This window comes from Rousettus aegyptiacus, unplaced genomic scaffold, assembly GCF_014176215.1.
Source record: "Rousettus aegyptiacus isolate mRouAeg1 unplaced genomic scaffold, mRouAeg1.p scaffold_m13_p_1, whole genome shotgun sequence".
NCBI classification, from domain to species: Eukaryota; Metazoa; Chordata; class Mammalia; order Chiroptera; family Pteropodidae; genus Rousettus; species Rousettus aegyptiacus.
Genome location: NW_023416284.1, coordinates 94491104 through 94518744, shown reverse-complemented (window position 1 = coordinate 94518744; position 27641 = coordinate 94491104). Strand labels below are relative to the sequence as shown.

The 27641-nt window shown below is 47.7% G+C and overlaps 1 protein-coding gene across 3 annotated transcripts; it reads left to right on the top strand.

Annotated features, from left to right (window-relative positions):
* The first annotated feature begins 7173 nt into the window (after positions 1–7173).
* MTCH1 (mitochondrial carrier 1) lies at positions 7174–25533 on the top strand. 3 transcript variants are annotated; one of them, XM_016152669.2, is made up of 13 exons: positions 7758–7868; positions 10786–10990; positions 11721–11805; positions 14806–14912; positions 15312–15389; positions 15756–15813; positions 16169–16220; positions 17712–17771; positions 19922–20066; positions 22064–22111; positions 22303–22370; positions 22625–22700; positions 24725–25533. In XM_016152669.2, the coding sequence occupies exons 2-13, from the start codon at positions 10913–10915 to the stop codon at positions 24794–24796; spliced, it is 927 nt and encodes a 308-aa protein (XP_016008155.2). In that variant the 5' UTR covers positions 7758–7868; positions 10786–10912; the 3' UTR covers positions 24797–25533. The 3 variants fall into 3 exon arrangements, with proteins under 3 accessions (XP_016008154.1, XP_016008153.1, XP_016008155.2); XM_016152668.2 differs by lacking the exon at positions 10786–10990 and having other exon boundaries at positions 7174–7868; positions 19922–20015; XM_016152667.2 differs by lacking the exon at positions 10786–10990 and having other exon boundaries at positions 7516–7868.
* Positions 25534–27641: the final 2108 nt, after the last annotated feature.

Genomic DNA, 27641 nt, shown 5'->3' with positions numbered 1-27641 from the left:
GTAGTGAAGCAATGGAGAAGGGAGTAGGTGTGTCTTTCTAGTTGCATAAGAATCCACATGAATATGTGTAGTACACATTTGACAGCATTTCCCCTTTAAAACACCTAGGTAACCACTAAGAGGAAACGAGAATATTAGTACTGAAATATCTTTTTCTTAATTAAGGAATAATGGTCACACAATTAAACGTCCAGATCTTAAGAGTACAATTTAGACCAATTGGCCCGAGGGTCAAACCCTCCACCTGAAATGGAAACAGCAACCAAGGCTCAACTACAACAGGAGGGCACACACAATCCATACAAGGGACATACCTGGAGCACCTGGCTCAGTGACCAGGGAGACTGCTCTACTAGGTCCCACAGGACACCTACTACTTAAGGCCACTCTACTAACACTAGGAACTTAGCAGCCCCACCTAATACATACAAACAAACATAGGCAGCCAAAATGGGGAAACAAAGAAAAGTCCCACAGGAAAGAACAGAACAAAGCTCCAGAGAAATAACTTTAAAAAAATGGAGACAAGCAATCTACCAGATGCAGAGTTCAAAATGCTGATTATAAGGTGGCTCAATGAACTTAGAAAAGAGTAGATGAAGTCAGTGAGAATTTTAACAAAGAGATAAAAAACATAAAAATAGAGATAGAAAACATGAAAATAACCAGTCAGAAATGAAGACTATAATAAAAGAAATGAAGAATATATTAGAAAGAATCAACAATAGAGTAAATGAAGCAGAGGATCAAATCAGCAATTTAGAACATAAGCTAGCAGAAAATACCCAATCAGAACGGCAACAAGAAAAAATATTCCAAAAACCTGCAGATAGTTTAAGAGCCCTCTGGGACAACGTCAAGCATAACAACATTCACATCATAGGGGTACCAGAAGAGAAGAGAGAGCAAGACATTTTGAAAACCTATTTGAACAAATAATGACAGAACATTTCCCTAACCTGGTAAAGGAAATAGACATACAACCCCAGGAAGCTCAGAGAGTCCCAAACGAGATGAACTCAAAGAGGCCCACACCAAGACACATCATAATGAAAATGCCAAAGGTTAAATACAAAGAAAGAATCTTAAAAGCAGCCAGAGAAAAGCAATTAGTTACCTACAAGGGAGCGCCCAGAAGATTGTCAGGGAAGTTTTCAAAAGAAACTCTGCAGGTCAGAAGGGACTGGCGCCAAACGTTCAAAATGATGAGAAGTGAGGACCTACAACCAAGGTTACTCTATCCAGCACAGCTATCATTTAGAATCTTAAGACAGATAAAGAGCTTCCCAGACAAGAAAAAGATAAAGGAGTTCATCACCACCGAGCCACTATTACACAAAATGTTGGAGGGATTTCTTTAAGAAGAAGAAAAATATGTGTATCAAAATATAAATAAAGAATGGCAATACCTACATATCTATCAGCAAGTACCTCAAATGAATAAGAATTAAATGTTGCAATCAAAAGATGGGGTGGCTGAATGGATAAGAAGACAAGACCCTTATGTATGCCGCCTACAAGAATCTCACTTCAGATTGAAACACACACAAAGACAGAAAGTAAAGAGATGGAAAAAATATTTCATGTAAATAAACACACACACACACACACACACACACACACAAGCTGGGGTAGCAATATTTATACCAGAGAAAGTAGACTTTAAAACCAAGGCTATAACAAAAGACAAAGAAGGACCCAGTAATCTCACTTCTGGGTATTTAACTGAAGAAACTCAAAATATTACTTTGAAGGGCATGTAAATCCATATGTTCATTACAATATTATTTATAGCAGCGAAGATATGGAGGCAACCTGGGTGTCCAACAATGGAAGAGCGGATAAAAAAGAGGTGATACATATGTACAATGGAATATTACTCAGCCATAACAAAAGAAAGAAATCTTGCCACCTGCAATGACGTGAATGGACCTATAAGGTATTGTGCTGAGTGGAGTAAGTCAAACAGAAAAAGACAAATGTCATATGATTTCACTTACATGTAGAATCTAAAGAACAAAACAAACAAACAAAACAAAAACAAACTCATAGATACAGAGAACATTTTGATAGTTTCTAGATAGGAGGGAGTTTGGGGAATAGGTGAAGAAGAAGAAGGAATAAGAAGTACAAATTGGTAGTTATAAAACAGTCACGGGGGTGTAAAGTATAGTATGAGGAATATAGACAATAATATTGTAAACTATGTGTGGTGTCAGACGGGTACTGGATTTATTGGGGTGATCACTTCATAAGTTATATACGTCTCTAATCACTGTGTTATACACCTGAAACGAATATAATATTGTATGCCAACTGTAATCAAAAAATGAAAATATTATATAAATAAAGAATAGAATTTAGTGAGCTTTTATTGGTGTATTCATTCACGTAAGTACCACTTCGATTAAGATGAAGAGTCTCCCACAGAGAGTTCCTCATTCTTCAAGTCCAGTCATTCCTTCCTCATAGGCAACCACTGTGCTGATTTTTATCCCCCACAGATTAATTTTGCCTGTTTTGCAGTTTAATACAAATAGACCATACAGTAGGTGCTCTTTTGTGCCTGGATTATTTTACTCAGAATAACGTTTTTGAGACTCATCTATGTCGTTACCCAGATCAATAGTTCAGTCACTGTTAGAACTGAATAGTCTTTCACTGAATGAGATCAACTTGATCCCCAAACTCCAGACAGGGCCCATTCACGTTTAATTTTTACTGATTACGGCAGAAGAAGAAAACTTCTTTTCGCATCTCTGGACAAATAAACATTGGGCACAAGAGATTTAGATGGACTGACCTTTCTCCCCCAAGAGGAGAATGGTAGAACAGAATATAAACTAGGTATCTGGTCCTTTCTGACACTCGGTGAGTGCTGCACTCATTGTGACATACCTCATTTCTCCAGAGTTTAAAGGCCCCATTTCTCTTCTTTGCTCTTGTAAGTTTCATCTCAAGGCTTTGGGGCCATTTAGTCCTAAAGTTGTCTTTCATGTTTCTCTCAGAATGCTTAGTGATTCCTCATTCCAAAACATTTCTGGTGACCTGCATGATATGACAGAATTCCTGATGTGATCACAGTTATAATGCACCTTCCTTTAGCATAATTAGGACAAGAGGTGTTTCCTGAATTGAGCAGCTCCATCCTAGCACAGTTCTCTGCTCCCTTAATTCAGAGAGTCCCCTTGAACAGGAACTGCTGGGGCTGTCATTAACTAGTGAGAGCCCTATTACTTTCTGGGTAAAAGTGGTCCCACACTGGCAAGGTAACCAACCTGCTTTATGTAGAAACGGATTGGACTGTACAAATGAGGAACTATTTACAAAGAAGAGGGTGATGAGAGACTGAGGAAACATTCAAAGTCATCCATGGAGGAAATTCTCAAACTCCAAGATGAGGCTTTCCTCCTGGGTATTTTGACACTAATAATAGCCAGCATTTATTGAGTAGTGGTTCTGTCACTCTGTCACATTCTTTATTCCTAGTCCTTATTGCATACCTGGAGAAACTGAGGCTCAAAGGAGCTCTCAGGGCCTCACATTGGGAATAGCAATGCCAGAATTCACACCTTTGACTCCAGATTGTACATTCGTTTTCTTCACCAGGTAGGCTGTTTTTAGAGAAGTCAGCAACTACTGGGCTCCCAAACTTAGACATGGCCTGCAGAGAGTATAATCTCAGGGGGAGAGTGATCAGCCTTTTAGGAGAGGCCGCCTCCACAGGAGGTGTGAAGAAATGGAGGAGGAAGACCAAAGTGAGGCTCGCATCAGGCTGCCCTCTGGCTCACAAGTGCATGATACCCACACTGAGCATGCATTAGTAGATGGGGACTAACAGGGTATGTGTCACAGCTGCTGAAATCTTGCTTTCTTCATAGACCATACATCCAGAAGGCTTTTGTGCCACCTACAATTTTAAAGTGACTGTCCACCTGGCAGCAGTCCCCAGAGGTCTAGGGTCATTACTCTGGACACCTGTCCGCTTACTGTCTTTGATCTCCATTTAAGAGTGTGGAGTGTCAGACTCAGTCAGATCTTGATCTGAATCCTGGCTCTGCCTCATTAGCTGTATGACCCTGGGCAAGCTACTTAACTTCTTTGGGTCTCTGTTTCCTCACCTGTAGAATGAAGATAATCATCATAGCCCCAGCCTCATGTTATAATAATAATGGAATTAATACCTGTAAAGTTAGTAGCAACCATGTCTGGCAGAACCTGGGCAACGGTGCAGGCATGCCTCACTTCACTTAGCAGAAGAGTCCCTGAGTATAGGCCAGCTGGTTGAATTTAGCCCTTAAAACTGTTCTATAGAATCCTACAAGTTTTGGGGGAGGGTAGGGAGTGGTGGAGGCAGTGGTGCCGGAACCTAAAGTTGGCTCCTTTTCTAGCTTTGTCTCTGGATGGGGTTGATGTCAGGGTATGGGAACCTAGGGATCCAGGATGGAAGGAAGGCCAGTGCTCCCCACCCCCACCCAGGGCAACAGGTGAACAGAGGCAGCAGCCAGAACATTCTCATCCAGAACTAGTAAACAGGGAGCCTACATCAGGCTTTACACCAGGGTAAATTCTCCTAACACCTGCTGAACTTTCACGCCAACCTTGGCATCATCTCAACTTCACTCCTGACCTAATTAGTGTGATGTTGACTTACTTGCAATAATGGGGACTTACTATTTTGTGTTTTATTTCCATTGTACTATTAGTTTTCCACAGGATTTCAGGGACCGGTGGTTTATACTCTTGGCAATTCTCAAAGTCTGTACGAGTCTTATTTCTTGTTAATTTTCTGCTGTTCGTAGATCCTACTTTGGGGCATATGGATCTCCCTAAAGTTTTCATTCTGTAAGTGGTGTTGTCACAAATAACTTTGTACATTGTTAAAGGTATTTTTGCTTTTTCACTCATTTTCTAGGAAGTATTTAGTGGGTTCCTACCATGTGCCAGGCACTGTGCCAACCATGAACAGGACAGTCCCTGCGATCTAAAAACTTACACTCTAACAGAGGAGACTGACAAAGCAGACAGCCACGGCATGGTATGGTAAGCATTGTGCGGTGGTGATTGCAGAGGGTAACGGGAGCACAGGGGTGCACTAACCAGCCCAGAACTAACTGTGCTAAGTACGTTCTGCCAGATTGCTCAGTGGAGTGAATTCTGAGCAAGACTTTACTTTTCATTTCTAGATAATCTGTTTCATTCCTTTTCAAATATACCTGTTCTTTTTTTCACAATGTCCTTTTCTTTTTATCTAATATTTTCCATTCTTTGTCTTTGCCTTCCTTTAAAAACTGTAGTTTTCCCCTTAAAGTTTCTTTCAGATTGCTCTATTATGTGAAGTTCCCAGGAGTATTAATCTTCCTGTTTGTCCGTTCGCTCTCTTGACGGAATGTGTTTTTGAATGGTAACTGTGTGTGTGTGTGTGTGTGTGTGTGTGTGTGTGTGTTTTACCCTGACTCTCAGTGTCCTTGTGAGCCTGAGTTTCAGAAACATACCCATAGTGCAGTTTTACATTTGCTTCTGTTCAGTTTCCCAGGGGTCTAACCACTTTAACTATTTTTTCTTTAATTTCTTTGCTTAGGGAAATTATACGATCACTTAAAAACAATTTACTGAATATTTACTGTATGTATATCCCCATATTTTGGTACCATGGATGATACAAAATAATGCAAGACAATACAATGTAGCTGCCTTACATGGCACCACTGGCTGAAAGGATCAAATATACACAAAAAGTTAGGTGACCGTGCAAGGCAGAGCAAAAGGCCTTATAGTGGACACACAGTCAAGTTCAGAAGGAAACACTGCTGGAGAAAAATGGGTAGAAGCCAGAGAAGTAAAAGGTTTGTGTGAAGAAGTTTCAGAAGGAAGGCGAGGTAACCCTACCTCCCATGCTAGAAACTCAACTTCTGGGTGGCGAATGTGTGGCACTGTAACACTAGATGAGGCTGTGGATGCACTTCACTTTAAGTTCCCTGATGAGGAAGCTAAATCAGAATCCAGGCTAAAGTAAATCATTTAAAGTGCTCCTGGAGCAGGAGGTAGGTTTGACGAAAATGATGTTTGAAGGAGAAAACATGGTAACTTGAAAGGGCTAGGAGCCTTTGCAGTGATTCAGACCAGAACAAATCTGGGTTAGAGAGGCCAGCATCAGGGACAAAGGAAGGGAGGGAGGTGGATTGGCAGGATTTGGATGTGGAAGACTTATGGAGTATTTGTCATGAGTGGCAAGGGGGGAAATAGCTTTTTAGGGGCAAATCAAAACAGGAAGAGAGTTGGGAAGGGCAGACTGTGGGAAACCTAGTCTAAGTGGTCGGAAAGCAGATTTCTATTTTAAAGAACTTTCTCACAATGAACACAGGATAACTACAGACTAAGGGACCAGGTCACCCATTGCTGTGTTCCTGTGACTCTAGGTTACCCTGATTCCTTTCCGTTTAAACAGAAACATTTACTGAGCACCTTCACAAGTAGCAGAGCACCGTTCTAGGTGTTACACGTTTACAAACAGAAACAGAGCTATAATACAGTGTTTATTATACTTACTTGCTGTAATAAATAGAATAAGTCCTCACTGAATAGTAGTGGATAGGTTCTGTGACTTTAAGTAAAACCTATAATGAAACCGGTTTTACCATAGATTAATCAATATAAACAAGAGGTAAGTTCCTATGCATTTCATTGTTATAACAAAAGCATACGAAGTTGAACAAATATTAGGGGACACGCTGTACCTTCCTCCCCAGCTTCTTGTGAGGCTCACACTGGACTTAACACGCACAAAGCACTTTAAAACGTGTCTGGAACAAAGTAAATGCGATATAAGTGCCAGTTATTATTCATTTTTATTAACTAAATATTAAAATATTGACATCTAGCAGGCACATGCCTGTGTGTGCTCACATCGAACAACTGATTAAACCCCCCTCTATCTAGTCTGGGAGCTACGCCAAGTACCTTAGGGGCAAACACATTTTCTAAACGTGACCTCTTAGGGATGTTCGCGAAGGCTCAAGTGCAAAGGAGGGTGACCACATCGCTGAGGGGCGATTGGATTCGCTTTCGAGTGAAAGCCAAAGGGTGGACACGGCTGGAGATCACAGAGGGGTCTGCCTGCTGTAAGGAGCGCCCTGCCTGGGATCTGGGCTGCAAAGGGTCAGGCACAAAACTGCGGAGAAAGCTTCCGAGGCTGGGGAGCCGGCTTACAAGCGCCGCAGACCATATTGGAGGCGTATGGCTTTCAGGGCCGCTGAGCCCCGCCCCTGCCGCTCTCTGGGGCTCCCGCAGGAACGCCCGGGCCCACGGCGACAGACACAGGGCCCGAAACCGCAGCCCGGGCTGCCAGCGACCACCAACACCCGGCTCACAGCCCAGCGTGGCGCCAGGCCCCCGCCCCACCTCGGGTCACATCCGGCGCATTCCACCCGCCGCCTCCCGCGCTCCCCCGCAGCCCAAAGTGGTGCGGCCCGGCCCCGCCCCCTGCCACCAATAGGGGCGGGTCGCTGCCCGTCACGTGACGGCGAGTGACCTCGCCGTCCGGCTCCATGGGGGCCTCAGACCCGGAAGTGGTGCCCTGGGCTCCCGGCGGTGCCGCGGGGATGGCGGGAGCCGGAGCAGGAGCTGGAGCTCGCGGCGGAGCTGCGGCGGGAGTCGAGGCCCGAGCTCGCGATCCGCCGCCAGCGCACCGCGCACACCCGCGCCACCCTCGGCCTGCGGCGCAGCCCTCTGCCCGCAGGATGGACAGTGCGTCCGGGGGCTTGGGCTGCGGGGACAACGCCCCGACCACCGAGGCTCTTTTCGTGGCGCTGGGCGCGGGCGTTACGGCTCTCAGCCATCCGCTGCTCTACGTGAAACTGCTCATCCAGGTGAGGGGCCAGGGTCTCCATAGGGAGGTGGGGGCTCATGTGAAGGTGACAGGCCTCGACCAGGTCAGGATTGGGGCGGGAGAGGCTGGCGACGGGTTTGGGGAGAGGGGTGGGGATCGAAGGTTTGGTGGGCCGAAGGAATGGGAGAAAGGAAAGCGGTGAGGGGTTCCGGGGGATGCAGGGGGCATGGGTTTGGAGGTGCAGAAGAGGGGGCGAAGGAGTCGGAGCGGCAGGTTTGGGAGAGGATGGAAGGAACAAGGGATTTGGGGATGCAAAGGAAGGGTGATGGCTTAGAGGGAAGGGTTTGGGGGATAAAGGAATGGAGGCAATGAACTTGTAATAGGAGGGAAGGGGGCCTCGATTCGGGGCGAGTAAAGAAGCAACAGAACTGGAAGGGAGGACGCGGGAAGTTTTGGCGAATGAGGTAGGGAGGAGGATTAGGGGCCGAGGCAAAGTGTTTAGAAGATGAGCACATATTTAGGGTAGAGGGGAGCAAGAGCTCTGGATTGGATAGGGCTGGATTTAAAGCGGGTCGGTGAGACAAAGGACTGGAAGCCAGGGCCATAAATTTAGGAGAGAAGAGGCATCAGGAGCTGGGGACGGGGTGGGGCTGGGGGGTAGTGGATTAAATGGTGATGGAATTTAGTGGGAGACGGCGAAGGCAGAGGATTTAGCAGGGCAGAGCTATCGATTTGCAGGAGATGGGGGCTCTGGATCTGATGGCGACGACAGATTTGGTAGGAGGAGGGGACTGTGTGACGCGTTTTGGAGGAGGGGAACATAGGGCGACGCAGTGGGGGAAGGGAGTGGTGGCAAATTGTCTGAAGATGGGAACGAAGAGGAGGCTTTTAGGGGGGAAGGGATGACACATTTGGAGAAAATGGAAGTCAGGTTGGAGTCGGGAGATAGAAATCTTAGTCCTTGTGTCTTGGAGGATGGGCTGAAGGGGTTTGCAAGTGTTGGAATTGGGCAGAAGGGGTGGTTGGGACATAAGATGACAGAATAGGTAGAGGCAGAAACGGAGGCTAAGGTATGTATGTCATTGGAACCGTGCCATGCAGGTTCACTCAGTGGATTTGGTGGTGGCCAACAATGCCTTACAAATTTCGTAGGCTTGCTTGAGAAGGAGAGAGAGATTGACTTGGAAGGAAGTGGGTGAAAGAGTATGTTTGTCAGAATTAGGTGGGGGTAAAGAAATGGACAATGAAAATTTAGTATAGAAAAGAGTGGGCAGTGGAGGGTAAAAATTGAGATGGAGACCCAACCAAGTTTTAAGGTTTGCTTTGAGTTGAGGTGAATGAATGCATGTCAGATTTACTGTCTTCATAATTGTGTTGACAGTGGAAGATAAAATTGGAATAAGAGGGACTTGAATGGGAGTAATTGAAATCTGAGGTCAGAGGAATGGGGCAGTAGGTTTTGGGATGTGACCAGGAATGGACAGGAAGGAGGAGATTCCATCAGGAGCATCAGGGTGCCTGACCGGAATCTAACTGTGACTGAGATTTGGAAATGGCTGATGAGGGAAGGTGGAGACTGGCATTTGGTGGTGATTTGGGAGTGAGGGCTGCTTTACTTACAGCATTAGGATTGTATTTATAGTAATAGAGATAACTATTGGGAGAGAAACTGGGACTTTGGAACTGCTGGTACCTGAGATGCAAAGTAAGGGTACTTAACTGGGAGCTGAGTTTTTTGGCCATTGGAGTGAGATTGGTGAGGGCTGAGATTTTAGGATGGCAGATGGGAGGGTCCATGGAGTGGATGATGCTGGAGTACAGGAATGGGGGGCTTCGTGCGAAGGAAATGGGAAGTTGCTTCATCATTTGGACTATGGTAGATTTAGTTTACAAGTTTGAGAAGAAAATTGAGATAAGGGTGATTCGACAAGGGAATTGGAGAGAGAATTGGGAATAAGGGAGACTAAAGGGTGAGAAGAACTGGTTGTTGGGTGGTTAAAGATGGGTGACAGGTGGCCTATTCGATTTGAACCCAGCTGTTGCTAAGTGCAACATATTTTAGGGTGAAATCTTAATGGGCATAGCTTGGGAATCAGTAATGTTTTACAAAAAGGCAGATCTCAGTTTAGGGGAGTAGAGCAGTATTACAGTGGCAGATTTGGGGTTGTCCAGATTAGGTAAATAAGAATGCATTGTCTCAAATCAGGGCCCATAGGGTGTCAAGATTTGGAGATTAGAGGATGATGGACTGACTCTGCCAGTGTCTGCTCTAGAGCCACAGTTTGGGCTGTGGTTAGGACTGGGTTAATTACAGATGAAACTGAGTAGGTATGACTTTAACACAAATAATGAAAACACAAAAGTGAGAGGAATAGGAGTAAAGTATGGCCAATGTGCCTTTGATAATCCAGGTGGAAGTTAAAAATATACAGTCAACAGATTTGGGAGCTATGAAGACATGAGGTGAAGGGACACAGCAGGTTTAAGGGTAAAATTGAAATAGATAGGACTCCCAGATTGTTGTGACTAGACAAGGTAAGACAGCGAAAGAGCACTAGCTCAGACTTGGCGTCGAGGGTATACAGGGACTATTGCCCATATAAGAGAACAAAATCAAAACAAAACCAAACTCAGAACCTTTGAGTTTTTAACCTAGAAGGGGAAAGTTCTAAAAGGGGAGGGCTAACTGCTTGAATCAGCTGGCTTATCCATTTTCTCCGACCCCTCTGGGCTAGAATTTTTTTAAAGAAGGTCTCCATCCAGAGGGGTTTCTTAATTTATAGTCAGTAATCTGTCATGTAGCTCAGAATCACATCCATAAGGGACATCTTGAAAACACTTGACCAACTAAGGCAAAGAAGAAAGGGAATTGAGCCAGGAAGCACTAGAAGCATACCTAATCATTTTTAAGGCAGAGTTTTCTAGTACTGCCATTTCTGCTCCTTTCCACTTTCAAGGGTTGCTGCTTTGGTTTATGGGCTCAGTTGGCCTACCCTGAGGGATTGCTGTCCCAGCCCCCTGCCAAGGAAGGGGCCTTTTCACGCCCCACTTAGATGCTGGTCTCCTGTACACCTTACCTCCTGCATGGCTGGAAAGAGAGCCTCTCTCCTCATGAATAACACACGACTCACCCCTCAGGCAAGACCCTACCTCCTCACAGAGGTATGTGTAGCTTGGTCCTTCACTCATCCAAGAGTTTAACAGATACCTTAATTATAACCAGCATCTATATAAGAAGAATGACGATGGCCCCATAAAAATGAGAGGACATTCTTGTCACAGAGATGTGGATAATCAAGATCAGAACACAGTTGAGGAATTGTTTGAGAGCAACTTGGATTTGAAGTTACAGTTTGCTCTATCTGAGAGTGAAAGGGACAGATTTGTTGGCATCTTCAAAGGGTGAGGTCAGAAATTTGAGTTGTGAGGTGAACTTTGGAATGGGTTACATGGAGCTGAGCTGTCTGAGGTTTGGGACTGAGATTTTGACATTCCGTGTTTTGGTGTTACCACATTTGTTTGAGACAGGACTGAAGTTTTTAACTTGGAGATGAGAATTAACTGAGGTTTATTCTGAAATGAACATGAGATTCAAAATATATATAAAATAGGGAGGGTTTTACCCTGGTAATATCTGGAACTTGAAGTAAGAATATTGGGGGACGGAGGTGACTTGATTGTGAGAGGGGTGGTATCTGAGACTAGACATTTCTGTTCGTTGAGAGATTCCATGATGCTGATGGAATTTCTGGTATGTCTCAATGGGGAAAACATCAACAGGGACAGCATTAGGATTTGTGGGAGAAGAGTTAGAGGCTGGGAAATACGAGAAGCACTAAGACTGAATCAGCAGTAATATCTGACCTTCCTTTTGTGTTTGTTGATTCTGAAGGTGGGTCATGAGCCAATGCCCCCCACCATTGGGACCAACGTGCTGGGAAGGAAGGTCCTCTATCTGCCGAGCTTCTTCACCTATGGTGAGTGTGCTTCTGAGGCAGAAAGCCCACACTGACAAAAAAGAAGCATCAAAGGGGGAGCAGACCCCGCTGGCCCTGGGGAACATGCTGGGCAGCATGGCACCCAGAGTCAGAGCTGGCATGGAAGAGAGAATCGCAGAGTGTGGCCAGAGACAGCAGGGTGTCGCAGTGGGAGCAGGTGAGCAATACGGCTTTGGTGCAGCTCCTCTGCTTACAGTTGCCAGCCATCAACCCAGGCAGCAGGAGGGGCACACAGGTGCCCGAGGGAGGCGCCAGTCCAGGACACTCGTCTCTGTCATCCTGCCACCCCAGGTCGTTCCTGGAATATGTGTGTGTGGAGGGATCCTTTTGCCTTCTTAGCAGTCTGGCCCAGCTACTGGCTTATCTGCTTTCCAGCTACTCCAGCAAGAAGCCTCTTGGGGCCTCCTACGTTCCTTTTCTTCTTCCTTCGTTTTCTTTCTCTCGTGTTCCCCAGACTTGGTACCCACTCACACTGGCACCTCCACCTACTGGATATAGACCTGCAGGCATGATGAGTCGTGGCTTCATGTCCGGTGCGACCTAACCAGCTATGTGAGATTAGGCGGGCCACTTACCTGCCCTGGCTCTGCATTTCTAGTCTGCAAAGTAGCATCAGTGTCTTCATGCCTGGCCCTTTGTATAAGTGCACATGCACCCCCCACCCCCTCCCTGCCTACAAGCAGCTATGCCTTTCATAAGGTCTTTCCACCAAGAAGCTCAGCACAGTAGGACTTACCTGATGCCAGTGAAGCCCACCTGGCTGCCTCTACTGCTCGTTCCCTGGCCCAGAGGCACCAGCCACTCGAGGCCTTTTCAAATCTCTCGTTGCTGTCCCTCTCCCAGCCCACACCCTCATAGGATGACTGTGATGGAGACTCTTTAAAATGTGCCCTTGTTCTTTATGTTCACAGCCAGGCTAATCCTACCTCTGCTCTTATCTGTTTGGTCGGTTCAGAACAGTCTGTCCTCTGAATATTATTTTTCTGCTGAATAGCTTGGGGCTTCGCCTCCTGTCACCTTTTATTCACTTTACACACTTTTGGCAGAAACCAGTGTCATGTTTCACTTCCAGTTCCGCCACTGTATTGTTGAGTACGGTCTAGGGCCAGGAAGAACATGTCATTTTGAGGGGAAACGTGTTTGTATTTGTTTTTATTTAAGGATTGTCGGTGTTGGGGAGGGAGAAATCACAGCATTAGGGAGATGCCCCCTACCAAGTACAGTGAGGCCGATATACAAAGTTAACACTGGATCCGTGGGAGCGGGGCTGGCGGCTGCCAGCTCCTCCCTGGTGGTTTCTTTGTTTACAGCTATGCATGCTTCAGTCATGTGAGGGACTCAGGTTAAAACCCAGATCAGCTCTATTCATGTCACACAGTCATTCCTGAAAGGACTCTGGTAAAGGGGTCTTGATTGACTCTCATTTGACAGCCTCTTGCAAAGGTGAGCAGAGTTCTGAGCTTCTCCCTCCCACTCCTGTTTGTATAAATGTTATTTCAGCCCATTGGGTGTTTTGAGACACCATACTGCCTCTCCTGTCGGGGAGGAGGCCTGGCTGTCTGGACATCCAGAGACTGTCTGGACAGCATCTACTCTTCCCTGTCATGGTAAAAAGCGCCACAGCTGTCTTCACATTCTTTGGTGTAGTGGAAAGAACTTCTTGGAGAGTTTTCCGGGGACTACAGAGAACCCCTGGAATGGGGGAGCCCCCGGTCAGCCATGAGCCCTTTGGGCATAAAAAGGCCTCTGTCGGCATTTCTACATGTTTTTCTCTTCTCTTAACTTCTTCACAGTTCATCTCTGACGTGGAGAGAAGTAGGGGGTCCTTACTCCTTTTTGTTGGTGAACAGATCGTATAGAAAGAGGTTAAATGTCTCACCTGAGATTACACTCAGGCTTTATCTTGTCCTGTTCTCTCTTGCTGACTGGAGCTCCCTTCACCCGAAATAAACCTTCCTTCAGCCTGTTCACTCTGTGAAGCAGGGCGCCTTGCCACAGCTTCCAGTGTCCTCTCCCTTCCTACTTGTCTCCAGCCCTACCCCATCTCAGGAAACCAAATATGCAGGTAACAGGCGTTCTGAGGCCCCGTGAAAGCCCGTGCTAGCAGTGACATTGACTTGCTGGGGTGGCAGACATGTTGCAGAGACAAAGGCCTAATATGCTGGTTCCTGCCACTTTGCGGCACTAGAGAGCTAAAGTTATGGGTATGAAAGGGGGAGCACATTGAGAGAATGTTCTGCTAGCTTCCGAGAATGCAGCTTTATAAAAACACATCGCCTTTTTGAACATAGTTTAACAACACATTTAAAAAGCGATCCTTTTAGAGACCCCAGTGAAAAAACACTGACTCACAGGTAGGGTCTAGTTCCCTGATTGCTTAAGTTTTTTCTATAAAATAGTTCATCAGCGCCTCTATTTTAGTTGCTTCTCTACTTGCGTTCCCTACCCCTCCACCTTGCTTAATAAATGCCAACAGATGCCAGATGGGATCCTGGGCAAAGCATGGTGATAGGGTGGAGATGCCTTCTCTGTGGCATGCTCAGGAGACACTCTCGAGCCTTTCTTCTGGAAGCCCTTTTTCTTTTTTCCTCCCTTAGGTTGCAAATTTCATCATTGCCTGTGGGCACACTTTCTTTCCCCGAGAAAAACATTTTTTTATGAGTAACAGAATTGGTTTCTGAGTTGCAGCACTTAAGTTGCTGAGCTTGCCAGATAGATTTTTCAAAGCTAAAAGAAAATGTGTGAACTTGTTTGTGAAAAAATGTTTAGAAGGTTTTCATATAAAGGAATAGAGGCTACAGAAGATATTTGAGGATGGAGCCTGATTACTCCTGGGGTCCTGGATGGATGCTCCCTTCCATGACGGAAAGCAGCATTTACTGACGGACAGGCTGCATCTGGTCTGGGTGTGACTGTGACCCAGGAGTGGGTGTGTCTGGGCTGGGCAAGACATTGCCACGTCTGCTTTCTTTCTTATAGCCAAGTACATTGTACAAGTGGATGGGAAGATAGGGCTGTTCCGAGGCCTGAGCCCCCGACTGATGTCGAATGCCCTCTCCACCGTGACTCGGGGCAGCATGAAGAAGGTGAGCCCAGGGCAAAGGCAGAGCAGTTGTCCAAGGTTCCCTTGAGCATTCTACCACCCCAGAGACAGCCATGTACACTGGTCCAGCTTCTCCATTCCCAGGCTGGTTAGGCCTCCACTCCACCATAGCCAGGCTCCAAATGCTGGTGGCCCAGTGCTGAGTCTCCTTGATTGGGAGGGCTCCTGCTCCACAGTCCTCCTTCTTTCCCCACAACTGTGATACCAGGCAGGGTTTTTTTCCCCAAGCCCTAGCCCTGGGGATTACTTGGGATAGGCCCAGCTAATGGACACTGCAGAGAAAATAGTAGGAACTGGTTCCCACAGTCTCTGTCCTGTAAGTTGCATTTACGAGGCATAGCTGTACTTTGCCTTTGGCCCTCTTCTGTTCTTTGTATCTCAGGTTTTCCCTCCAGATGAGATCGAGCAGGTTTCCAACAAGGATGACATGAAGACTTCTCTGAGGAAAGTGGTGAAAGAGGTGGGTGTTGGCATTGGAGAGGGAGAGGTTCTAGGATGGGAGACATCATTTCTCCCCTCCGAGTCGGGCAGGTCACTGAGCCTCAGGTGGATCCTTGTGCTTGCATAGGGGGTAGGACATAGCAGGAGCCCCATCGTAGACACTGTAGGGAATCCCAGAAAGCCTTGAGCTGCCTTGGGGCCTGGCCCAGACCCGACAGCCCTCCTGGGTATAGGGAATTAGGAAATGAAGTGGGGCCATCCGAGGTAGACAGACCCCATGCGGGGTCTTTGGGGTCCTGGGTTTTCCCCATAAGAGCTATTAGCTCCCCAGGAGTGCCAGTTCTAGAGGCAGGCCGGACCGAGTTCCCCCTCTGCTCTCTTGCAGACCTCCTACGAGATGATGATGCAGTGTGTGTCTCGCATGCTGGCTCACCCCCTGCATGGTGAGCTGCCCCACTGGAGATTGCAGCTCAGCTGTGGGATGACCCCTCATGGATTGTAGCTGGGCAGTGGTAGAATTACTGGGAAGTGGCAGCGGGGTGGGGGTATTCTGTTGGAATTCCACTGAGGAGAGATTGGCTGGGAGTTCTGTCCAAAAGGAGATGGGGCTCTTCCCAGGCAGAAGAAATGGGATGCCGCGGTCATGGGGTATGACGGGGAATTATAGAGGCCCTCCTTACCTCCTGCACAACAGGCCATGTTGTGCAGCGGCCATTGCAGTGGGCAGCCCACAGCTGGGGTATCATAAGCTTTGTGTGTATTTGAGCCATGTCACCTGTACGTTTTCTTTTTCCTCAGTCATCTCAATGCGCTGCATGGTCCAGTTTGTGGGACGGGAGGCCAAGTACAGGTGGGTAATTCTTAGGATGGGCAGGAGTGGCCCCATCACCATTCAGAGTCTGCCAGGACAGGCTGTGCTGGGTCATTCACTGCCCTTTTCTGTCCTAATTCTAATGTACTGGCTTCAGAGGAATGTGGTAGTGGCTTCCATGGTCTGTGTCCATGAGCATTTTCTCTTCTGCATCTCTTGTCTGGGCCGCCCTGGATCAGCCCGGATGCCCTGCAGAGGGAGGGTGAGTGTGGTTGGAGTCAGCTTGATAAGGAGTTCTGACACCAGGGCTGATTCTGCCACTTAGAACTGAGCTGGAGTTCCCTCCTGGACCCCTTAAGTTATGCCCTAATGATTTCTCCAGCTGTCATAGAACCTGGCTTATAGCTCATGTTCTCCTCTGTCCACCCCATGAACTTGGGGCTCATCCTTTTAGTTATTTACCAGACACAGCCCTTCCCTATGGCAGTTAGGCCCTCCCTGCCCCTCTAAGGCTCAGTCTAGGACAGGAGATGGATCCTGGAGGCATGTGACAGGAGAACATACCTCTGTTACCCTTCCTCTCTAAGATTCTCCTTTCCTGGGTTCAGTTTTCTGTAGCTGTCCTATGAGGCCACAGCCCCAGGAAGCTAGGCTGCCATGGTGCCTCCTTTTGAGTTCACCAATGGGAAATTGGTCCATTCCCCCAGACAGAAATGCAAAGTTGGTAGATGGGACCAGGAGTGGCTGAGCCACTGTTCTGAGAAGAAAGGTAGAGGGGTCTGGAAGGGCTGGGTGCCTGGGGACCAACACTAGCCAGGGCTTTGGCTCCCACTTTCTTTTTCTCTCCTAGGCCACCCCTGCCACCTAGGCTTTGCAGAGCCTCCTGCAGGACAGGCTCCTTGGCATTGCTAGCTACAGGTCAAGAGATTGCTCTTGAGCCTCCTTTGCATTTCACACCTAAAACACCACAGCCCATCCTCTGGTCATTTACAGGCTGTGGTGACCAGGGTGCCTGTCCTCAGTCTCCCTGCTGCAAAGGGCCAGGTGCCTTTTCCCAGGCTGCATCTGGGCGGTCTGATTCCAGGGCCCCTTGCCACAGGGCCTTGTGTTTCTTCTCTCCCGTCTGGGAAGGTAATTCTCTCCACTTGCCATCGCTCTTCCTCTCACTCTGTCAAAAGGTTGTTCAGCCAGAGATGAGCACTAAGGCCAGGCAGGAGAAGGGCCTGTTGCTTTTGCAGCAGCCTGGACTGAAAGATTCATTCCTAAATTCAAACCCACAGAAAATAGTGATAGTGAGCTGCTGGTGTCCTTCCCTGATGGTAGTTGGATTTCCCTAGACTCTGTGAACTGGGTACATGGCCCCTCACCCCCAAACAAGAGCTCTCTAAAATCTTCCCCATTTGGGTTCTGCCTGTAACTGGGAGTCTCCCCTGCCCATCCCGGCCAGGACTGGATGGCTCTGAGCAGAGGTGGAGGGGTGCGGGTGGGCTTTTGTGGGTGGCCTCTATCCCTGTCTTGCTTTCTTCACAGCGGCGTGCTGAGCTCCATTGGGAAGATTTTCAAAGAGGAGGGGCTGCTGGGATTCTTCGTGTACGTGAGTTTATACCCCTCATAACTGGCCATGGGGCATGGCTCTACTAACAGCCTCTCTGTTAACCTCTTAGGCCGCAGCCGCTGGCCTAGCTGCAGGCTTCGCCCCTGCCCGAGTAGCTGCACTTCCATGGCATGTACGGATCATCGGGACCAAAGCTGCCCAGTCCTTTGCAGATCACAGTTCACACAGAGATAGTACTGTTTGTCCAGTACTAACTGGACTGACCTCCCACACCCCCAGGCCCTGTCCATTTGCCCCAGGGCATGGGGCTGGACGAGCCAGGGCACTCCATCGTCTTTGGTTTCACTGCTGAAAAATGACTGAAAATCTGTGATATGGGCGGAGGGTTGAGTACTGGCAGCTCACAGGCTCCAGCTGATGGATTCTGTTTGACATAGCATTTCTGACAAATTAGTTTTTCACATCTAACATTTAGGATATTTCACATAACAATCCATATTTCTAGCTTCTCTTGAAAAGTCAGAAAACATGGTCCTGCTGGGCCGGTGTTTCTGCAGAGCAGCTGTCAGCAGGGCACATGGTCTCCCAAGGGCCATAGACCACCCATTCCCACCCCCAACCCCCGCTCTCAGTTTCTCACATCCACCTTACTTTACCTGTGAAGAAAACATACCAAAAAAATTATGTCCAGACAGAATAAGCCACAAACAAAACCCCAAAGCTGGGCCTAATAGAGGTCATTTGTTTTGCCTTTTTAAGGCCTAGGCAGTGACGTGCATGCTGTTGCATACACAGTATGTACTAAATATGGGGCTCTGTTAACTCGTGTTTTCATAGTTGCCCAGGTGTTTTTACTTACGATCCCTCATTTAACCAGGAAACGACTACATGTAGGTGTATGAGTGTGTTTCTCATGATTTTGCCCCCAGGGACGTTAATACTGTCTGAAGACATCTTTTGGTTGTCATAGCCGATACCTATCTAGCGGGTAGGGTAGAGGCCAGCGACACTGCTAAACATCCTGCAGTGCCAAGGTCAGGGGTCAGCCCCTGCAGCAAAGAATTATTTTGCTCTAAATGTCCAAAGTGCTAATGTTGACAAACCTTGATTTACACACACACACACACACACACACATACACACACACACGTGTATATTTTTGAAAAACTATTTGCCCACATGACTAGTATATCAGACCTTAAAACACTGCACCACCTCTGGCATTTTTCACACTCATTGTGTAGTTCCGGTGTGTGAATAGGATTCCCATTGGGTTACTCAACCCATTGAGTTCTCACCTTCATGTGTTTGTGGAACAGGTGGTACATGTGCATGTTGGAAAGCACCAAAGGGTATATGTGGAAAGCAACAGGGTTAGAAATTGCATTCACAAAGATTCATCTTACTAATATCCTGCGTAACATAGCTGTTTTGCATATATTCTTTTGAACTTTTCAAATATTTTAAAATAAGATTTTTAAAAATTCGAAGATCATAATTCTGCTTTCCATCCCAAGGGATAACTATTCTGCTGGAGATCTTTTCAAGTGCACTGAATATCTAAACAAGTAAATAAGCACATTAAAACACACACACACAAGTAGCACAGAGGACCTACTGAGCTGTCTGGCTTTTTCTCCTCAGCACTGTATCTTAAGGGGAAACTTACATATCTGTTTCTAGAGCTGTTTATCACAAAGGCCATCACTTTAAACGTCAGCCCTCCTTCTGAAAGTTTGCATGGAATGGCTTCATTGAAACATTCCAGAGGTGAAGACAACAGATGCATTGAGCAAAATGTTTTGAGGGTTGGTTAGGTAAAGAGGCCAGGAGAAAACTATCAACATGTAGGCATTCTTTCCTACCTGCATTGAAAATTCTAGATTTAGCAACATTTACATCTCGAGACCTGGCTTCTGGTGGTTTGAAAACCGCTTGTGAAACCGCAAACTAATTCATGGCATCAGATGTGGCATATAACACCTACCCCCTGGGGAAAGGAACACTGCCTTCCTAGTGTAGATAGCTGTGGCCCACATGGCCCTGCAGGCTTCCTCCCCTGGGGCGGTGTAGGATATGCTGAAGTTTCCAGCTTGGAACATCCCTGCCTGCTTCCTGGGTGTAGAGCCCCCAGGAAATGCTCCCCTCCCTCCCCAGCTCATCTTTGCTCACCTTGTGTTTTTAGCGGCTTAATCCCTCACCTCCTTGGAGATGTGGTTTTCTTGTGGGGCTGTAACCTGCTGGCCCACTTCATCAATGCCTACCTGGTGGATGACAGCGTGAGTGACACCCCAGGGGGGCTGGGAAACGACCAGAATCCAGGTTCCCAGGTTGGTTGGAACAAGGACTTGTCCATCTTTCCATGTACTGCTAATGCCCAGGGTCCAGGGCAGGCTTGAGGACACTGGGATTCTGAGCATCAGGCCCTGAGGGCTAGAGAAGGCCCCCAGAGGGAAGAGGACCTCTGGTTGTCCCAGGGTCAGCTATACCTCTGGCTAGAATTGGCCTCAAGAGATGAGATTCAGGATGGGTAACCTGGAGGAATTTATTGAATGCCTGTCCCTGGCGGCTTTAGAAATAAGACAGACCTCAGCTTATCCAAGGCGGGTTTCAGTTAATGACCCAATTACGGATCACAAAATCAGAAAATAGACCAGCTAACTACAACCCTTTAACTTTTGCTTAGCGTTTACTGCTTTTCAAAACTCTTTAGTGAACATTATGACATTTGGTCCTGACAGCAGCCTGGTGAAAGGAACAGGGCAGGTCTATCACCCAGTTTACAGGTAGAGAAATTGAGACCTAGGGATTGAAGAGCTTTCCAGAGACACTCATCTGGGTATTGACAGAGCTGGGACAGTTCTTTCCCTGTGCGGCTGGGGGTGCTTTCCTCCCTGAGGTTTTTCAAATTGGCTAGGATATGTACTATCCAGGAGCACCCCACTATTTTGTCAGCAGTGGCCTACACAGCCTAGCATGCACAGACTTCTCAGCAGGTTGGGTCAGACATAGGGTGGTCTGGGTCCTTCTAAAAGGTGCTTGTTGAAGAAAGGCTTCTGGAGACCTGATCGGTTGACTGGTTCTGCCTGAACCAAGATGAGAGTTGGGGAGCAGTGATGGGCACGGGATTCCTAGTAGTAGCCAGACATTGTTACAGCGGGAATTGCTAACACCATGAGATAGGTGAGGGGTTAGGGACCTGTCTGCCAGAATCACGGGGGCAGGGCTCCTAGTCTACATGTGTCTGCGTCTGGGCAGTTCTGGGTGTGTTGTGTGTCTGGTTGGGCATGTGTCTGTGTGGTGAGAGTGCCCCACCCCAGCTGAGAGCTTCTGCTCACAGAGAAACTGCTGGGTCATTTGGCTTGGGTAGGTGAGTTTTATTGGCCTTTTAATATAAGCAAATTCAAGTGGCTCTGTAGAGACCAGCTCCTGTCTGTAGTTACAGTAGCCATGCCTTGCCCTTCCTTTCTCATGGGCTTCGTGGGTAGGAGACTTGCTGCCAGCACATAGAGAGTAAGGCTGAGACAGCTGGGGTCTTTTGGGCTAGGGGTCGTCCCACATCTCATGGGTTTCCTCCAGTCTAGGTGGGCAGGTGTTTTACCAGGGGCTGTTGCATTTACGTCACCAACAGCAGCAGTTAGCAGTTTAATTGGAAGTATTTTTCAACTGCTTTTCTTGAAGGCTAAGATGAAGCTGTCACTTAGGCAGAGGGCTGAGCGGACCACTACCCAGGGTTGCAAGGCACCCATATCTGGTGGTGTGGCCATGCCCTAGTTAGGGGCTATTTCCTGAGCAAAGTAGACTTCAGGAGTTGGGATCTGGAGGGGGCAAGAGCTTGGTGTGAGGGAGGAGGTGGCCCAGAGTTTCTCCTCCCATTTTGCTACAGGACTAGGATTCTGTGGCTGGGTAGTTTGGGTAGGTGTCTTTTTCATTCAGTTAGCACTTACCAAGCACTGACTGTGCCAAGCCCCAGGCATTGATTAAGCCAGACACAGGCCAAGCCCTTGGAGCTCACAGCTTGGCGAGGTTACGCAAGCCAGCAGCCAGTGATACCACTTACCTGCTCTTCATTCCTGCTCCTCACCATCTCTAGCTGGGACATAGAAGTCCCTTCAGTTTGGTTATCTCACTTCTGCCTCCCAGATATTCTCTTGGCTCTGACTGCAAGCCCTAGGAGGGAAGATAGTGTGCACAGTGGGGGTGTGAGGCCAGTGCAGTCCAGTGAAGGTGGGCCGCAGACCAGGCAGCACGGGGCAGGGGCCTGTATATCTGAAGTCTGCATCCTGAGGTGCCTATGGCAAACCGGTCTTCCTTTCTGTCTCTTCAGTTCAGCCAGGCCCTGGCCATCCGGAGCTACACCAAATTTGTGATGGGGGTAAGTCAAGCCAGTGCCCTTCCCACTGCCCAGTGGGCCCAGGTGGGGTTTAGAAGGCCAGCTCTGGTGGTAGCTGGAGGCAGGCCTCAGTATATGGTATAGGATGTTAACACAGTGTGTCCCTGTTCCCAGAGCCTGGGTGGGTGCTGAGGTGCTAGGGTCACTGACACTGAGGTCTCCCTGGGTTTCAGATTGCAGTGAGCATGCTGACCTACCCCTTCCTGCTGGTGGGTGATCTCATGGCTGTGAACAACTGTGGGTAAGTGTGCGCCCCTCTACCAGGCTGCAAGGGGACTCGGCTGAGCCCATCCAGCCCTCTGCCTCCTCCTACCTGGTCTGTGTGTAGGTTCAGCCTGCCAGGCGCCCTGGCTTCCTCTGGGATTCATTCACCACACCCCTTTGGGATGCCTCTGTGGTTCGGGATATGGGTAGCGGGATGCGAGTGGGTCTCCTTTTCCTTGGCTGATCATCTCCCATGTTCTCTGGATCTAACATGCTCTCCTTCCTGGGCAGGCTGCAGGCTGGTCTACCCCCTTACTCCCCAGTGTTCAAATCCTGGATCCACTGCTGGAAGTACTTGAGTGTGCAGGTAAGCAGGCTCCTAAGGGAGGAGATGTCTCCCATTCCTACCACTTCGAGCAGATAGAGAGGTTTTCTGGGCCCTTCATCGCACAGAAAGATGAGGGATTGTTATGGAATCCAGTGTTGTGAGTAGAGAGGATAAAGAGAATGTAAACTCTTGGTTTAAGGTGGGTTTTGTTTGTTTGTTTGTTTGTTTTAAACTGGAAGGGATGGTTTCAGTTAATTTTCTTTTACTAAGGGAATGAGTGTCATTCTCATTTTTCTTTGTATGTTGCAGAATTTTATATTCTGGAAAATATAAATGTTATAGAAACTCTGGATTTTGCTGTTTTCTCCAATGAGTGATACTTTTTTTGTTTAAACAGTTAACATGGTTAGATGTAAATTGTGAACTCTGTCCGTTGGGCAACAAGTCTATTCTCAGTTGGTGTCATTTTTCTTTAAGTGAGCAGCTTAAGTTGGTTCTGCACACAGGGTTCAGCCAAAGATATAGACAAAGAATATGGGGATTCCCTTCCTGGCTTTTTCTTTTCTAAGACCACCCTTTTCTCTCTAGTGGCTGCAGTTGCCCCGTGTCAGTACTCGCATTCCCTAGGCCAGAAAGGCTGTGATTATTCTACCAGATCTCCAGGGTACAGTGTGTACCAACAATGCCTACCCCCAGTCTACAAGTTTCAAAAGTGGGTAATTACTCTATAGAACTTGCCTTCTTTGAGTGTGTACTTCACACCAAAATTTGCCTCCCTCTCTTCATTCTTCAGTGATGTAAGGTAGCTGCCTATTGTATTATGTCCTCTGCAGAAGAGTTAGTTAGTCCAAGAGGAAATTGTTGAGCCTTTCTCTGGACCGAAGGCGTTCTGGTATTTTGGGCTGTATCTTTTTGTGTTATTATTTTTAGTGGATTAGAATACATATCTGGAAATAGAATTTTAGGTTGACGTTTTTTTCTTTCAGCACTTTGAAGATGTAATTCCGTTACCTTTGGCTTACATTGTTTCTGACATGTGTCAGCCATCATTGCTATTTTTATTCCCTAAATTGAATGTGTCATGCTTCCCAGGCTGCTGTAAGTTTTTTTTCTTTATCTTTAATTTCCAGCAGTTTGACTTTGATGTGTCTAGGTTTGACACATTTAAGGCATTTAAATTAATTTTTCACTTTATTTTAGAAAAGATTTGAAGTAGTTAGATCTGAGTTTACTTAAAAATTTACATGAGACAGCTCTGAAAGACTCTTAGAACAAGTGTGAGGGAGCCATGGGGAGGTGGCGAAGTCCAAAAACTTCTTACACTTCAAATAACATGGCTAGAAATGCAGCCTTGAGGTTGAAACCAATTTCTGCCAGGCGGCTGGCGTGATGGCGTCCGTCTGACCTCTCCTCGTGCAGGATATTCCAGTGCCCAGGAGAGCCTGAGGGTTGAGCTGGGCCACATGGGGAACCTGGTGAGGGAGCCATTCTTAGGGTTTTTGTTCTATGCCCAAACACCCTCCCAATGACTAGAGCGCAAGGATCCCAGTGCCCAGTCAGGGCAGATCCTTGCCTTTTCCTGGCCTTGGTTTCCCTTGAATTAAAATGGGGCCAGTGGCCTGGGGAGGAGCCAGTGCACTGACTGGCCTTGGGTTGTGAAGAGGACAGATAGGAGGGAAGCAGGGAGGCAAGAAGATGGGTGCAGTTCTTCCTAGCAGCTGCAATCAGTTTTATGTGCATCCTGTCCCTTGGGCATTGGAGGAGGCCTGGACCACTTGGGCTCTAAAGCCAGAGGGCAGAACTCGACAGTACACTGCTCTATGGGGGTTGCCTACCCAGTAGCCCCATCAACATTGGACACCCTATGGCGGAGGCGAACCACTTCGACACAAAGCAGATGCTGACCTTGCCCTTCAGAAATTCAAGCTTAGGCCCTCCATCCTGACCGTGGGCTCTTTGAGCTGCTGGACCTTTCTTTGCCTTATGCTGGCCTTGCTCTGGGGCAGGATGTGAAACATGGCCTCCCCTTTCACTGACTGACCTGACTGTTCCTTTCAATCCAGGGCCAGCTCTTCCGTGGCTCCAGCCTGCTTTTCCGCCGGGTGTCATCAGGATCATGCTTTGCCCTGGAGTAAACCGAATCACCTGAAAACATGCCGTCTCAGCCTGGCCACTGTGGATGAGGCCTGATCATCTTGGGCACTTGTAAGACAACTCAAACCCAGCAACACCTACATGTGCTCCAGCCCAGCTGGGCTTCGGTGTCCATGTTCGCCATGTTTCTGTCCAGAGTGGGGGTTGGGTGGGGGTGAGGCTACACCTAGTAGATTGGTCACCTGTTAGACCTGGGGAAGGTAGGGTGGGCCGGGGGAACTGGGGCAAAAATCCCCTTACTTCGCAGATTTGCCTTGTGCAGGGTGCCAGAGAATGGCTTGTGGAGACCCGGATTGGATGGGAAAAGGCTCCTGGTGTCAGATCCCACCCCCACTCATACCCAAGTCAGCCCCAGCTCTGATCCTGCAGCTCAGCTGGGAGCCTCGCTCTCCTGCTTGTAAATAGGGCATGATCCCACTCTGCGAGGCCACCATCATGTACAGGCCTACGCAAGGAAGCTATTGATAGGTTCTGCCTTCATTTTTCTCAACACTACTTTTCTGATACGAAGGCAGCACCTTCTGAATGGGAAATCATGTGACTGCTCAGAATGTGTTCCCCTCATCAAGTGCTCATCGATTTAATGGTGACGCCTCATGTGCAGGATCTGTGCAGTAAAGTTAGGCAGATTAGTGTCTCTAGTCCTACCCAGTTTAAAAGTTCCCGATAAAATTTGACCCTTTTTCCCTCAAATAAATGTATTGGTGGTGATTTGGAATTTTGTGTAGAGTCTTTTATGAGCTTAAAGACTATCTGCCGAGCCTTTCTCAGTCCTTGGTATTTGTCTGAGAATGGGCTGTAGAGCGACAGACAGTGCTGGGGGCAACCCCGCCTGAGGATAAGAAGTGCCAGGACTTGGTGTAGATCACCCTCGGTGGGCAGAGATGTTGGATGATTTTCTGATTTAGACCAGGCTGAGATGCCAGTTCACAGAGCAAGAACTAGGCCATAGGCCTGCTAAAGGCCTCTCAGCTTCAGAAAATGTTCTACCTAAACCCCTAATTGACAGATGACATTCGCAGGTTTTACTGAGTCCTTTGGTGTAGTGGTCACATGGTTACAGCAGAAGGGGCAGACATGGACCTAGCTGTAGCACTGAGCCCTACCTTCCCTGGTAAAGGAAGTGCTCTCCTCGGTTCACTTCTGCCTGATACTGGGGTCTATAAATGGGCAAAATTTACAAATAGAGTATGCTGGCCCTGGAGACCATGGGCTTCCATCTGACAAGGTGCAGCTGGTTTCCTCCGAGTGTTTCTCTGCCCTTGCTCTAGAATTGGCATCTGGTGACCTTGGTCATGCTTCCTTACAAGTATGGGCCAGGTCACATACAAGGAAGGCCTCTAGGAAGCTATTGCAGAAGTAGTTTTCCCCAGTGGCCTAATAACAGCTGACTGGAGGACAATTTGCTTTATAGATGGTTGTTCCCCAAGAACACGTGAGTGTGCCTGAGTGGGCATCCTGTCAATGTACATTGGTTGAGGCCACTAAGGTCTTGTACTTACTTCAGATATCTAAAGTGGCAGGGAAGGAGAGCACAGTGCAGGCGCGGGGCCAGGCTGTGCTTGCATAGTTTCTTTAGAGAAGGCAGGCCTTTCGGAGGCATGTGAGCCTCATGGCTTGTTTTTCTCCAGCTCAGTATGGTTTCCCACAGCACTGACTATTGTTTGGGATAACTTCTTGCTGCTCCACCCTTAATACAAAAAAATCCTATTTTTGTGTTGGTTTTTATGGTCTCCAGCATATCCGGAGGCTGTACTGAGATGGCCCTGAAGAGCTCCTCCCTTTGACAGCTGCCTCCTCCCAGACATTTGGAGTGGCCATCTATAGTAAAGAGCAGGATATGAGTGGGTTCAGCGAGTTACCTTGAGGAGAGCCAGTGCTGGTTGCAGGTAACACTGAATTAGGCGTCTCGACTACATTCCCCAGGCTATCTTCCACACCCTGAAATGGCTAGAAAATCCTTTTTGATACTTTCTAAATTTTTAGTTGAACAGAGTCCAGGTTTTACCCTCCCCCCCCCCAAAAAAAAAACAAAAAAAACGAGGTTTTACCCTTCACTTCTAAAGCAATTTTTGAGTTCAATATTCACATGCATGTATTGTGCATATTAAATGCTCTTTTTTTCCCTGGTCCCCTCAGCCTTTGAAAACTAAGCCCTCATTGTCCTCTGAGCACCTGGCGTCTGTCCATCCTGGAAACTAGACTGACATGGTCCACATCTGAGGGAGGAGATTAGGTTGGATTGGGGCAGGAGGGAAGCTGAGATGTCAGAAAAAGGAAGGGTGATGCAATTGAGACTGCTGTGGGAAGCCAGTCACCATCCTGCCCTCCTGGAAAACTTAATTCTGATGGACAAAATTGGAAATGCCTGTGACAGGCCTTTTGGGACCCTCTGTGATGAAGCCTGAGGTGGCAGTGGTAGCCTGTGCTGGGTCCCTACTATGGTCCTTGTTCTAGTGCCAGTCCCCAGATACCTGAGAGCCAAGCAGCATAGTGCTGGAGCTGACCCCCTGCCACCCTGGTTATTGAGGCCTCAAGAGTGTCATCCCCCTTACCCTCTGAACATTCCCCCTCATCCTCATGGGCTTGTGCTGACGTATTCGCTCCTTGCCAAATTGTCACAGCCCAGCCTGACTGTACAGGATACCATGCTATTTCCCTCAAAATAAGCTTCCAAAGAGTTCCCTGTTTCTTGTCTTGAACAGATAATCCCGCGTGATAGTTTTCCTGAGGGCTGGCAATAGGCGTTCTTACTTTGTAGGAAGCAGGTAGAGCCTAATCAAAAACTAAGAAAGATGGGGTTGGGCCTCCACAGTCCCTCTTTGC